At 50.8% G+C, this 15,511-nt stretch overlaps 1 protein-coding gene across 1 annotated transcript; it reads right to left on the bottom strand.

The window, feature by feature from the left end:
• Positions 1–1,409: 1,409 nt before the first annotated feature.
• Positions 1,410–1,727, bottom strand: LOC147979155 (uncharacterized). Its single transcript, XM_087515062.1, has one exon. It carries the CDS (start codon positions 1,725–1,727, stop codon positions 1,410–1,412), a length of 318 nt encoding a protein of 105 aa, XP_087371188.1.
• Between the last annotated feature and the right edge of the window lie 13,784 nt (positions 1,728–15,511).

Below are 15,511 nucleotides of genomic sequence, written 5' to 3'. Positions count from 1 at the left end.
GTCAACCGAGTGGATCTACGGTTCTTCGGCACTATAGCAGTGGCGCACGAATCGAGATCTCCGGTGAGGAACCGGACTCCGGCGAGGTGGTGAGGGTGCGGGGGAGGCCGGAGGAGGCCGGATCTGCCTGGATCCGGCCCAGGACGGCGCGGCGGCGAGGTAGAGGAGGTCGGGCGGCGAGGGGGAGCCGGCGCGGAGCGGCCCGATGGCGGTCGGCGGAAGGAGGAAGACGGAGGCGCACAGGCGGCGCTGCCTCTCAGGCGGCGGGCGACGGGCCGGGAGGGCCGGACGTGGGCCTCGTGGGCCTGGCGCGGTCGGCGGCGATGCGGTCCCGCCCCGGGACAGGTGGCGCGGCCTGGTTGGGCGGCGGTGGCGGCGGACGTTGTCCGGCGCGGGCCGGACACGTCCGGTGCGGCGAGGAGCGGGGAGCTAGGGTTTGGAAGGAGGGGATCCGGGATTTTTGTTAAGGGATCTATTTATAGGCATAGAGGGAGCTAGGAAGCTCAGAATGAGGAGCGGTTTGCGGCCACGCGATCGTGATCGAACGCTCTAGACGATGGGAGAGATTTTGGTGGGTTATGGGCCAAATTGGAAGGGTTTTGGGCTGCAACACAAACGAGGCCTTCTCGGTCCCTCGGTTAACCGTTGGAGTATGAAACGAAGTCCAAATGGCACGAAACTTGACAGGCGGTCTACAAGTAGTAAACCAAGGCCGCTTGGAAAGTCTTGGTCCAATCCGGAAATGTTTAACCCCCACACACGAAAAGAGGTAGAAAGGACCACCGGAGGAGATAGGAGTGCCGGAATGCAAAACGGACAACGGGGAAAATGCTCGAATGCATAAGACGAACACGTATGGAAATGCAATGCACATGATGACATGATATGAGATGCATGACAACACACGGAGACAAAAACCCGAACTCGAGGAAAATAAAATAACTTAGCACCGGAAACGGCAAGAGTTGGGATACATATAAGGTAAATTACATCCGGGGTGTTACAGTAAGCGTCCAAAAAGGACAGGAGCTCACACCCAGCGGTGGAGTCAATGACTTGGTCGATCCGCGGGAGGGCGACGGGTCTTTGGGGCAGGCCTTGTTCAGGCTGGTGTAGTCGATACACATGCGCCAGGTCTTGTTCTTCTTCAAAACGAGGACTAGGTTGGCTAGCCACTCAGGGTGAAACACTTCCATGATGAAGCCGCCCGCCAGAAGCTTGGCGACCTCTTCACTGATGGTCCTTCACTTATCTTCGGAAAAATGTCGCAGGGGTTGACGGACGGGCTTGGCCTCCTTACGGACGTGGAGTTTGTGCTCGACGTACTTCCTCGGGATATCCGGCATGTCCTTTGGGGTCCATACAAAGATATCCCGATTCTCATGGAGGAAGTTGACGAGCTCGCCTTCCTATTTGCTGTCGAGGCGGGTGCCTACGACAACGTACTTGTTGCAACTGGGGTCTTCCGGGTTCAGCTTCACTTTCTTGGTCTCCTTGGAGGGCTTGAATGAGGCCTTGTCGGCCGGGACAGGTGCGGCCGACGCATCTTGGGCCAGGGCAATGATCCGGTCGAGCTGGCGCCGCTCCTCGGCTACGACCAGTGACTCGGCCAGCTTGGCGCCATCTCGGGCGCACTCCACGGACTTGCGGTAGTCGCCAGTGATGGTGATGAGGCCCTTTGGACCCGGCATCTTTATCTTCAGATAGGCGTAGTGGGGAACCTCCATGAATTTGGCGAGCGCGGGCCGGCCCAGCAGTGCATGATACGCGCTGGATAGGTCCACCACCTCGAACCAGATCAGCTCACGTCAAAAGTGTCTGTTGTCGCCGAACAGGATGTCAAGCCGGATCCGGACGATCGGGGAGCAGGAGAGGCCAGGAACGATGCCGTGAAAAACCGTCCGGGTCAGCTCCAAGTCCTTCGCCTCGAGGCCAAGCTTGGTCATGGTGTCGTGGTAGAGGATGTTGATGCTGCTGCCGCCGTCGATGAGCACCCAGGAGAACTTGCACGTGTGCCGAGGTGCAACGATTGTGGGATCGAGGACGAGGGTGTAACCACCCGGGTTCGGCATGACGGCCGGGTGGTCCTGCCGAGTCCAGGTGACCGGGCGCTCCGACCAGTGCATGTACTCCGTCTTGGCCAGGGCCTCGGTGTTCACCTCCTGCCGAAGGAGGTGCTCGCTGCGCTTACCATCACCGAGGCTGGTGAAGACGATGTAGGTTGCATTCTGGGCTGGGTAGGCATCGTCGTGCATCGCACAGCCGGCCGGGGGCGGTGGTGGAGGCGGAGACAGCTGCCCCGCTCCTGGAGCCGGGGCCGGAGGAGGCGGGACATCGCCCCTCATGATGCGCTTGGTGATGGCGCACTGCCGAAGCATGTGCATGGACGGCCTCGCGCCACTATGGTGCTTGCAGGGAGCGTCGAGCATCTCCTAGAAACTCATGGCGGGTTGCCATGTCGTCTTGCTGGTCTGCCGGCGCTTGGCAGCCAGGTCGGTCGCGGGTGCCTGCTCGGCGGCCGTGACGAGCCGGTTGTGGTAGTGCTGAGTCGGCTGATCGGCCTTGCGCTTGTTGTTCTGTTGGTTCTACTGATGTCGGCTTCCTTCGCCGGCCGGCTTCGAAGGGGGAACCGGCTTTGCTTTGCCGGCTTCATCCAGTGCCACCTGGATCTTCATGGCGGAGTCGGCGGTGGCGTACTTGTCCACCGTCACCATGAGCGCGGCCATGGTAGCCGGCTCGGAGCACAAGAGCTTGTGCTTGAGGAGGGTGCCGTCCCGGCACCCGTTGATAAAGTATTGGATTGCTTGGACTTCGTGGACGCCCTCGCAGCTGTTCCGGAGCTCAGTTCAGCATGCGAGGTATTCGCGGCCGGTCTTCGCCGGTCCCTGCACGCACATGGCGAGCTGACTGGGGCGGCCGGGTCACTTGTACATGCTAGTGAAGTTGCGCACGAAGGCTTTCTCGAAGTCGACCCATGCGTTGATGCTACCCTCCGGCAAACTATTCGACCAGGTGCGGGCCGACCCCTGGAGCATGAGGGGCTCGTAGCGCACGGCGAGGCGGCGGTTGCCGCCGGCGATGCCGATGGCGGTGGTGTAGTCGGTGAGCCAGTCCTCCGGCTTCACAGTGCCGTTGTACTTGGGGGTGTCGCGGGGGAGCGTGAACCCTTTGGTAAAGGGCTCACCTCGAATGAGCGGTCCAAAGCACGCCGGCCCGACAGGGCCGGTTTCCTCCAGCTCTTGGGAGAGGGCAAGTCGGTCGAGGCGATGATGGGCGTCGGTGTCGTCGATGGCGCGCAGGCCCAGTCGGTCAGCCACCATGTCACGGGGGGCGAGTCTCCTCCCATCAGACGTCGGGCCTCCGAAGCCGGCTCATCGCCCAAGCCGCCAGCAATCGTCAGAGCGGGGTTGAGCCGGGTCCGGGTGCGGCCGGAGTGCGCCTCGTCGGGTGGAGAGGACGTCGTGTGCTGGAAATCACAGGGTCCAGTGATGCGGGCGGAGCCGGATCCGGCCATCTTGGCGAGTTGGTTGAGGCGGTACTGCTGCGCGTTGGTCGTAGTGAGGAGGTCGTTCACCCTCTTGAGGCGGTCCTGCAGCTCTTCACCCGCGAGCTGTTCCAGGCCGACCGCGGCCACCTGGGCAGCACGCATGTTCTTCACGGGAGTCTCGTAGATGGGAGGGATGGCGCCGAAGGCGCGCCCGATCACACCGCCCCGGGTCCGCACGTCGGTGATTCGGCTTGGCTCAAGCGCATCTAGTGTGAAGCCGTAGGCGGCATTGCATGGCGGTGAGCATCTCGGTGAGGTCCAGCAAGTGCTGGCGATCCTCGTCGAGGCAAGTCCGGGCCTCGGCGACGTCGGAGGCGTCGATGTCGGTGCCGATTGGGACGCGAAGGCTCTGCATCCTGGCCCGCAGGGGGTCAGGTGGGCTGGCCCGCCTAGCTGCGGTCCTGGCTTCAGCGGCCTTCCTTGCCGCGCTAGACGAGGAAGCGGCGCTGGTGTCAGTGACAAAAACCTCCACGCAGAGGTCCATTTCCCCGGCGGGAACGCCGCCGCCGAGGGAAACGGGGGAGTCAGAAAAGTCGAGTACCTCCCTGGGGTACTTGTCGACCGCAGGCGCGTCGGAGATGCGTAGGGCGGCGAAGGAGATGGCGAGTGTGTTGATGACGTCGTCCGCCAGCGTGACGGGCTCGTCGGAGTAGAGCCCCGTCTGAAGCATGCTCCCAGCCAGGACCTCGAGCTGCCCCATGGTGGGCGCCAACTGTCGTGGTGGGCGCACGGCAGATGCCATGGGATGGCTAAAGAGAGGAGGAGGCTCGAGGGCACTGGTGGGCTCCAAAGGTGAGGTCGGCATGAGCGAGCGTGGGACGCAAGACATACCTAGGTTCGGGGCTCTTCGGAGAGATAACACCCCTAGTCCTGCCGAGTGTGGTCTATATGTTACAATACAGGGTTGCTCCTTGAGATGTATTGGGGAGGAAGAAAGGCAGGCCGAGGCTTGGGCTGCTCTCTTCCTGTGTGTGTGTGTTCTACTGGTCGGATCTCTTCACCTACTTGTTCTCTCTCATGCATGGAGGCCTCCTTGGGGGTTTTATAGGTCAAACCCCAGGGGTACAATGGTAATTTTACAAGGCCATGGGTCCAGGTTGTCATCGTCTAGGAACCCGGTGCTGGGACCCGCCGGGTTCCCCGGGCACGGGACCCACCGGGTACGGGGGCACTGTTGGCCATCTTGTCGATCGTCAGGGTGTGGCTGAGTTGAGTCGTCTACAGTGGCGCTCCGTCAGGTCGCCGCTTGCTCGCATCATGGGTGACGATGGGTGCACTGTTGCCACACCGAGCCTGGTTAGCTGGTAGGTGGGGGCACTATTGCCTTGTCTGGCTGACCAAAGGCATGGGCGGGGCACTGTGGCTTCAGTCATCGGTTGGTGGTGACTCATCCCATCGTACGGCTAGCATGGGACGGCTGCTGACCCTTGGCCGGGTTGGAGTACACGCCAAGGGGGAGCTTGCTTGTTGGATAAGTCTTGGTGCACCGGGCTCGACCGCCTTGGGCTGGCTTGTTGGAGAAGTCTTCAGCGCGAGCCGTCTTGACGGGCGATGCCGGCCCCGTTGTTTCTGAAAAGGATCCGGGTTCCGTTGCCTGCCAGGGGTTCATCCCCCCAACATATGCCATGCTCTGTACCAGACCTATTGTGTGCCTTGCCATGTTTTGGCAAGGAAGTACAAGAGTGATCCCGGAGTGAATCACTGGATAGGGATCAAAATTATCCTTAGAGGAATAACGAAATGTTTCTCAGCTATGGAGGTGAGAAAGAGTTCATCGTAAAGGGTTACATTGATGCAAGCTTTGACACTAATACAAATGACTTAGAGTCTCGCTCTGGATATATATTAAAAGTAGGAGCAATTAGCTAGAGTAGCTCCATGCAGAGCATTGTAAACATATAAATTTGCAAAATACATACGGATCTGAATGTGACAGGCCCGTTGACTAAAACCTCTCTCACAAGCAAAACATGATCACACATTAGTACTCTTTGGGTGTTAATCACATGGCGATGTGAACTAGATTATAGACTCTAGTAAAACCCTTTGGGTGTTGGTCACATGGCGATGTGAACTATGGGTGTTAATCACATGGTGAAGTGAACTAGATTATTGACTCTAGTGCAAGTGGGAGACTGAAGGAAAGATGACCTAGAGGCAATAATAAAGTTGTTATTTATATTTCCTTATTCATGATAAATGTTTATTATTCATTCTAGAATTGTATTGATTGGAAACCTAAATACATGTGTGAATACATAGACAAACACTATGTCCCTAGTGAGCCTCTACTTGACTAGCTCGTTGATCAAAGATGGTTAAGGTTTCCTAACCATGGACATGAGTTGTCATTTGAGAACGGGATCACATCATTAGGAGAATGATGTGATGGACAAGACCCATCTGTTAACTTAGCTATTGATCGTTCAGTTTTATTGCTATTTATTTCTTCATGACAAATACATATTCCTTCGACTATGAGATTATGCAACTCCCGGATACCGGAGGAATGCCTTATGTGCTATCAAACGTCACAATGTAACTGGGTGATTATAAAGATGCTCCAGAGGTATCTCCAAAGGTGTTTGTTGGGTTGGCATAGATCGAGATTAGGATTTTTCACTCCGAGTATCGGAGAGGTATCTCTGGGCCCTCTCGGTAATGCACATCATAAGAAGCCTTGCAAGCAAAGTGACTAATGAGTTAGTTGCGGGATGATGTATTACGGAACGAGTAAAGAGACTTTCCGATAACAAGAATAAACTAGGTATGTAGATACCGACGATCGAATCTCGGGCAAGTAACATACTATGGAGAAAGGGAATAACGTATGTTGTCATAATGGTTCGACTGATAAAGATCTTCGTAGACTATGTAGGATCCAATGTGAGCATCCAGGTTCCGCTATTGGTTATTGGCCGGAGAGGTGTCTCGGTCATGTCTACGTAGTTGTCGAACCCGTAGGGTCTGCACGCTTAACGTTCGATGATGATTTAGTATTATATGAGTTATGTGATTTGGTGATCAAATGTTGTTCGGAGTCCAGGATGAGATCACGGACATGACAAGGAGTATCGAAATTTTCGAGAGGTAAATATTGATATATGGGATGATAGTATTCGGACACCAGAAGTGTTTCGGGTAGTATCGGTATTTATCGGAGTACCAGGGGAGTTACCGGAACCCCCAGTGGGAAGATATGGGCCATGTGGGCCATAAGAGGGGAGCACACCAGCCCACAAGGGGTGACGCGCCTGCCCTTAGTGTGGCACCCTGGCTCAGAGAAAACCGGAACGCCCCATATTCCAGCCCAGATATCGAGGAGAAGTCTTCTGGAATACGGCACTGCTTAGCATAGAACAAACCAGCTTACTATTATTACACGAATATGATTACAAGGTCTCCGATATTACAATGAATAACATCGGCACAACGACACTACACCATCCTCAGTTACTCTATGCAAGCAGCAGAACAACTCAAAGCAGCGGAATAACTACTGGCAGCGGAACAACGACGACGGTGGTGAACTCCACTCCGCAGGGACTCTGGCTGGAACGCTTATCCTAGCTCACGAACACAGGAACAACACCAATCAAGAAAGCAATCCAGGCATGACCTGCAAGCTGGCATGACACACCAGGTCAGTACATTGAATGTACTTGCAAGCTCACAATTAACCAGACAAACAACAGCATGGCAATTACAGGTTAAACAGGAATTAACATGAGATCCTCATAACAACATGACATGAGCAACATGACATCCAAAGTAATACTCCCAAAATAATACCAGATACCATCATGGAAATAATCATAATAGCCACTAAGAATCCAAAGGCAACATGAACATGATACAGATAGAACAATATAAGCATGGCATGAACATATAAATCTGATGATACTGGCATGCAACATGATGACACTATATGCACCAATTATTCTGCTCGGGTTATCTCGCAACCATCACACGCAGCACTTACCAACCTCAGACATCACACGATCATCTCAGGACCAAATCAAGCTTGGTATAAACAATACTATAGTAATCATTAAATGACCACAAGGAGCTTGATCTTTACCCTTGATTCTCGCACAACATCATGAATATCCAACAACTCGTTATCCTCGATACCATGGTGATCATTCTGGCGAACACAACCATGACCAACACTTGGTCTCAAACCGTGATCCTTCTGGCGATCACAACCATGACCAACACTTGGTCTCAAACGGTGATCATTCCGGGGATCACAACCATCTTATCTCCTCATCGAGCCGGGGTTGTCATTAATCAAGTTATTATTAATATTGTTGACTCAAGGTGGGACCGACACGAACTGGGTTGCTATCGATAGACTTTATATACACTCTGCAGAGGTAGCACACTGTACCCACACCACGGAACCCATGGCCTCGCACTCCCATTCGGGTGGACCAACGGCGTTCCGACAAAACCGATCTACCGCCGTGACACTCTCCCAGCCACTCCGACCTACTCCCAACTAGGCTAGTCCTGGGTGGGCCCGTGTCTACCAAAGACGCCCCGACCACCGTTGTGGTCAAAACTCCCTCACGGGGACCAGATCCATAAAAATAAAAACAACGGGCACACAAGGTTATGTCCGCCTACCTCATCAGGGTAAGCACGCCCATAACCTTCCCTAGTGGGAGGCACCGGCGAGATGCACGACAATAGACCTAGTTAGGACCTTCCCATGAAAGATATGTGTGGTTGCACTAGTCAGTTTCGATATGGTGGCACCATGACCCAGCCAACAGTTGTTCAAGTTCAACTAAATCCGGTTAAACTTGAATGCAATATGCTGAACCATGATAAAATAACATGATGCAATGACAATACATGAGCATAAGCATGGGATGCAACATAACTGTCCAATTATGAAATAATCTCAAACTGAACATGGCATAATGACGAGCATAAATATTACAAATGCAACACTACTCATAGTATAACATAACATGACCACTAGCATCAGCCATAAATAACATGCAAGACCTTATCAATAACATCACCGAGTAACACTTAACCAACTAACAGCAACGGAACAATGCCTATTAACAGTACTCGGTAACCGACGTTAGTCATGCACCGAAGAGCATGACCAACCCAACATGTACTACTATCAAGCATGGCAATATGAAAGTAATACTAGCAACTAGCAGGGCATGATAACCAGGTGCATAACAACATAGCAAACAAATAAGCACAATCCCAGAAGCATTTCCGAAACAACGATAACCATATTTTAAACAAGCAATCATTTAATAAATATTCAAGTTGAAAACCATGGCTACTGCATGACTATCATGCAAGTGGGTATTGTGGCTTGCCTGGGGTGAAGAAGGCACCGGGAAGAAGTGCGGTGAAGCCGCGGAAAGATTTGTCGGAAACAATTCTATCTCGGAGGGGCTGTTTACGTGCAAGGGAAAAAAAGGTCATTTTCACAGTGTCAAACCAAAGTGAAAATGAAACCAACAGAACGGGCTCGACGAGAAGAAGAAGTGGGCTTTGGATTCACCTCATTTGGAGTTGTGGTTAAAAAGATATTAAGTGTTTTCTGCCAGGGACCTTTCTGTAATGAAAATATTTTCAAACAGGGCCTGGACAGAAAAACAGAAGGCGCCTTTCTCAGAAATACGCTTTCCAGAGAGGAAGGCGCATTCTGGACCGAAGAAGGAGAGCAATACGCTTTGTGAAGTCAAAAGCGTACTTCTGGGAAGTACGCTTCCACTTATCCGGCATGGCAAGGGGCTCGGGGCGCTGTGCGGCTGACGGGCGGGTCCTGCCTTATCTACTCCCTCTCCTCCTAGCTCCTTCCTCCTCCCATCTCCCCCGATGCACACCCGCAGAATAGAGGAGGCCGAGCGCTCCGGCGACGGCCGCCGGGGCTACAAGGCACCTTCGGCGACGCTCCGCCCATGGATGAGCTCGGCGGACTCCGGCGCATCTCCAGTGCCCATCCACGGACGGCGGGGTGGACCAGGGCGAGGGCAACACGGGCGCCAGCAGACGATGGCTTCAGACGAACTTGGACACACGGCCACGGGCACTCCGGCGACAAATGGAGGGTTGGGGAAGGCTCTCCGGGGTCTGGGTGGCCTACTAGTGAGGAGTAGAGGTGGAGGGGAGGCTCGGGTCGGCCGGATTTAAGCGGAGCACTGTGGCGGCCATGGCGGCAGAGAGAGGTGGGGAGGGGCTCTGGAGCTCGAGCGAGTGGACGAGGAGGAAACTGGGAGTGAGGCGAGGCTGATGAGGTGCTCGGTAGGCCGCGGGGATGGCTATATATAGCCACGGGTGAGGAGGCCGAGCTGGCACCGCCGCGGACGCGTGTCCGGCGCCGCGGACGCGTGTCCGGCGCCGCAGACGCGTGCCCTCACTCACGAGCTTGCGGGTAGGAGATGAGGGAGGTGCAGTGGAGGTCTCACGGGGCAGAGGCGACCAACAGAGCGCAGAGAGAAGGATCCGAACACCATTAATGCCTTGTCGGCACTGTGTGCTCATGGACGCGCGGCGGCATGCATCGGTGAGGAAGCGGACGGAGGGGGAGCGGGGTCCAGGTGATCGGCGATGATGAGAGGAAGACAATGGGCATGCTCACGCACGCTAAGACGACGAGGGGGAAGCGGACGAAGCAGAAACGACGCCCTGGACACGGCCACTGCGCACAGAGCGCGTGCACAGGCACGCCATTGTCGTGGTCACCACGTGAATGAGGGCATTCAATGCTCAACAGCACCCCTAATGTTGTCTAGCAGATAGTCTTTCCAAAGTAGGTTGTAACCGTGGTGGTAGATTGGTTAAAAGGGCTCTGGTTAAGAGGTAAACCACCTCTGAAGTTTACTGCAGTAAACTTTGATGAGCACTGGTGATCCACAGGATAGGGATTGGGTCAAATGGACTTGTCTGGTAAGTTTAGGTAAAGAAGGACTTACATCCTGGTAACTATGGAGGGGTTTGGATCAAGATTTAACAGAGTTGCTTTGCAACTGCCAAATATGGTCCAGAATCAAGATTAGGATGATGCACTCTGATGAAGCATCAACTTGAGCTCAAATTGGGCAAGGCAGAGTCATTTGGTCCTATGAAGATGCTCAAAAGGTTTCATACCAATTGGATAAACCAAAATGGTACTTCCTTCACAAACATTTCCACTGACCAGAAACTTCCAAAAATTCTAGAGGACAAATGGCTTGATGAAACATGCCCAAAATGGGTGGAGGTAGGTTATATGGATAACAGGAGGCCTAGAAAAATTGGCAGCCATAATGGAGCAAGATAAAATATACTTGCTTCATAATCTAAAATTTTGGACAGAATCAAAGAATTAAAGGTGAGCTCACATGGAGGCATGACATGAGCTCTACTTTGGTGGAGAGTTATGATTTGGTTATATGAAGGGCCATGCAAGATGGCAACTCATTTGGATATGCCTAGCTTGTACTTCCTTCATAACCACTTCCCTTAGACAGGAACTTTGAAAAATTGCTCAGGAATATTTGCTAGGCAACTTAAGTTGAATTTTGGCATGAGGCAATTATATGGACAGGAAAAGGTGTCCAACAAGCTTGAGGTCAATTGGTCAAAGCTAAATGGCACTTGCTTCACATTCTGCCATTTTGGGTAGAATAGGAAATGAATTATTTGAGCATGATGGAGAACATGGCGAATGAAATATTTTGCCATATTTGAGAAATATGTGACCCAAACAATTTGTGAGAATTATTTGGGAATTTTAGGAATGATGGAAATAAAGGTTGCCTCACAACCTAGGGCAAATTTGAGTTATTCCTTTAATAGAAAAGGAATATTCCCAAAAAAGAATATTGGGATTTGGGCTAGGATGAAAATGACAGGGTCTAGGGAAGGATTTGGGTATGACAAGCCACTCTCGAAACAAAGAAGAGGGCATCTTCTTCACTTTCCAGACCACAAAGCCACGGAAAAAGAAAACTCAAGCGAAAACCTCAGAAAAACAAAAGAAAAAGAAAGGGCCAAAAATCAGGCTGTCACAAACCTTACCCCCTTAAAGAAATATCGTCCTTGAGATTTGGTTTCTCAGGGAACAAGTATGAAGATAGTGACTTTAGGAAATCGTTTCCAACTCGGGTATCCTTTTTCTTATTTTTGTTCCCACTAAATTTTTATCTGACTAGCCCTAGGGTGGTTTGCTTTAATATATCCATATTCTGACAGATCTTACCTTACTTGTTCATGCTTATACAGACTCTAGTTTCTTTTTAGATCTTCTGACTTAACTGAGTATGATGGATTCTCACGACTGAAATATATGTCGGGCTCACAAATCCAAGAGTGATTCCCGCTGGGTGTATCATCCGGCACTGACAATCTTTCATGAAGTGGCGATCAGATTTTCCTAGTGGACACCCAAGCTCCAAGTCCTTGCATTGGGTTTCTCAACTAAATGCAGGTCCTTCGGGTTCCAAACAGTGAATTGGGTCATAACTGCTTTCCTGACAGATTCTGACTTATCGCGGAAGTTTCTGAATCATCTTAACTGGTTCCAGTGTCTTGAGTATCGGATCCATACCAAATATTTGATTATCGCCTATCGTGGCTAGCATAATTATCTGCAGACTTGACTAACGGTGGTTCTGTAGCACGCGGGTCTTGCAACAATTTTCATACCCACATTACTGGTCTTGCTCCTTCATTATTGTTTTCTTGGTCTGGATCCTTGGTTGAAAGAGCTTGGTCATATTGCTTCTTTGTATCACCATAGGTACTGTCGGTGCAATTTTTCCGCAATCGTAGCCTATCCTCATTTTTCTGACAAGGTACCCCATTTAATTGCAGGTTCAACACCCCTCAAGTTCGGACTGATTCTTGCTTCTGACCAAAATGTAGAAGATCTGATTCTTGGGATTTACTGCCATATGCTGTCAATTTACAGCGTACTACCTTGTACCAATGTCTTACTGAGGAAGATTGGCTGATTTGTGCTCGAAACTTTCATTGAACAGCTTGCTGAAGAAGACTGGGTATCGTGCTTCAGAAGCTTACCACCTTAAAGACTTTGCTGAGGAAAGACTCAGTACCTTATGCCGGAAGCTTTTCTGGTTGCCTTCTGAAGAAGACAGAGTACCTTGTGCGGGAAATCATCCATGTATCGTACTGAGGAAGATAGATGAATCTTGTCTTGGAAGATTCTCGGGTATCTTGCGAGGGAAAATTGGGTTGCTTACACCAGAAGCTTCTTATTGTGATATGCAGACCGATTTCCACATATATAACCATCTTACAATTTCTATTATTGATTTCTTGTATGAAACGGGGTTTTGCAGGATTATCCTCCTTTCCGAGTACATGCCATATTCTTGCTTGCTTCCAGGTACGTCGGGTTCCAAAATCATCCTCAACAAAAAATTAAACTTGTATCTGAGCCATACCTATGATAATATTTTGTCAACCTTGCACACAATTTATCTTCTTGCTGATTTGATCATTTCTGCTATGAGGAGTGCACACTGAGGGATACTTGACACTCAGTAACATGATCAGATATTCCCCAATCTGAATGCAGTCGGCTGAGAATTCCATATTGTGGTGAGGAGTGCACGTTAATGCAAACTTTATACTGACATTCCATCCAAGATTTCTTTTGTACTCAGACGAGCTATTTCCAATTTCACTACAGTCTGCTGACAATTCCATTATGTTTAGCTGAGTTTCCAAATATATGCATTTCTTGCTGACTCTTCGGGTCCGGTGTCAGCTGACGAGCAACTTTAATAGGGGGAAAATTTGTAATACCGAAGGCCCAAAGAAAGGAACAAAAGAAATGACTAAAACAAAAGCACACAAGCATACTACTAATATAATTAATCAAACAATCATCACATATTACTGCTACTCACACAATAATATGCATGCACACCTAAGCACACAAATCTCGCAGAAACTCTGGTATTACGGTCTAATATGTGTGGTGGTGTGCACAAAAATTTTATCCATGTGTGGAAGGAGTTGGCGTAACCGAAGCTACACCAAGCACTGGCTGAACAGTGGATGGATCTGGATGGATACACAGGTGAGAACGGACTTGACGATCAAGTAGTGAGACACAAAAGTCACGACCACCTCTTCATCAAGTGTATGAAGGGAATCGTACCCGTCCAAAGAATGAAATGACATGGCAAGATAACAGTGGAAGACTGGGTTTATTGGTATTGCCCTTTTTTATAACCAAGATCAGTAAGGGTTGCCAAGGGAACGAGATGGAGGGCAATGGATGATGATGTGGTCGCATCACACCGAGGAGCAGGCATGCTAAGAAAGATGGTGTAGGCGGTGGACCGAAAACGATGCCACCTAAACTCACAAGATTAACCGTTAGCGACAAAATAACAATCTATATGCATGCTATGCGTCAAACAAATGCAACAATCAAGTGCAAAAAACCAACTAGGGTCTATACTACCGCTTTCTAACGTTCGCGCGGGCTAGGGCATCCTACAGCCAGACCTGCTCTGATACCAAGTGCTGTGGCACCCCGGCTCAGAGAAAACTGGAACGCCCCGTATTCCAGCCCAGAGATCAACGAGAAGTCTTCTGGAATACGGCACTGCTTAGCATAGAACAAACTAGCTTACTATTATTACACGAATATGATTACAAGGTCTCCGATATTACAATGAATAACATCGGCACGGCGACACTACGCCATCCTTAGTTGCTCTATGCAAGCAGCAGAACAACTCGAAGCAGCGAAATAACTACTCGCAGCGGAACAACGACGACAGTGGTGAACTCCACTCCACAGGGACTCTGGCTGGAACGCTTATCCTAGCTCGCGAACACAGGAACAACACCAATCAAGCAAGCAATCCAGGCACGACCTGCAAGCTGGCATGACACGCCAGGTCAGTACATTGAATGTACTTGCAAGCTCACAATTAACCAGAAGCATTCAAGACAAACAACAGCATGGCAATTACAGGTTAAACAGGAATTAACATGAGATCCTCATAACAACATGACATGAGCAACATGACATCCAAAGTAATACTCCCAAAATAATACCAGATACCATCATGGAAATAATCATAATAGCCACTAAGGATCCAAAGTCAACATGAACATGATACAGCTAGAACAATATAAGCATGGCATGAACATATAAATCTGACGATACTAGCATGCAACATGATGACACTATATGCACCAATTATTCTGCTCGGGTTATCTCGCAACCATCACACGCAGCACTTACCAACCTCGGACATCACACGGTCATCACAGGATCAAATCAAGCTTGGTATAAATAATACCGTAGTAATCATTAAATGACCACAAGGAGCTTGATCTTTACCCATGATTCTCGCATAGCATCAGGAATATCCAACAACTCGGTATCCTCGATACCACGGTGATCATTCCGGCGATCACAACCATGACCAACACTTGATCTCAAACCGTGATCCTTCCGGCGATCACAACCATGACCAACACTTGGTCTCAAACAGTGATCATTCCAGCGATCACAGCCATCTTATCTCCTCATCGAACCGGGGTTGTCATTAATCAAGTTATTATTAATAGTGCTGACTCACGGTGGGACCGACACGAACTGGGTTGCTATCGATAGACTTTATATACACTCTGCAGAGGTAGCACACTGTACCCACACCACGGAACCCATGGCCTCGCACTCCCATTCGGGTGGACCAACGGCGTTCCGACAAAACTGATCTACCGCCGGGACACTCTCCCGGCCACTACGACCCACTCCCAACTGGGCTAGTCCTGGGTGGCCCCGTGTCTACCAAAGACACCCCGACCACCGTCGTGGTCAAAACTCCCTCACGGGGACCGTATCCATAAAAACAAAAACAACAGGCACACAAGGTTATGTCCGCCTACCTGATCAGGGTAAGCACGCCCATAACCTTCCCTAGTGGGAGGCACCGGCGAGATGCACGA

This window comes from Triticum urartu, chromosome 3A (assembly GCF_056163025.1).
Source record: "Triticum urartu cultivar PI428250 chromosome 3A, HENAU_Tu73, whole genome shotgun sequence".
NCBI lineage: Eukaryota > Viridiplantae > Streptophyta > Magnoliopsida > Poales > Poaceae > Triticum > Triticum urartu.
The sequence above is the reverse complement of the archived record's forward strand: the minus strand, read 5'-3'. Positions and strand labels throughout refer to the sequence as shown.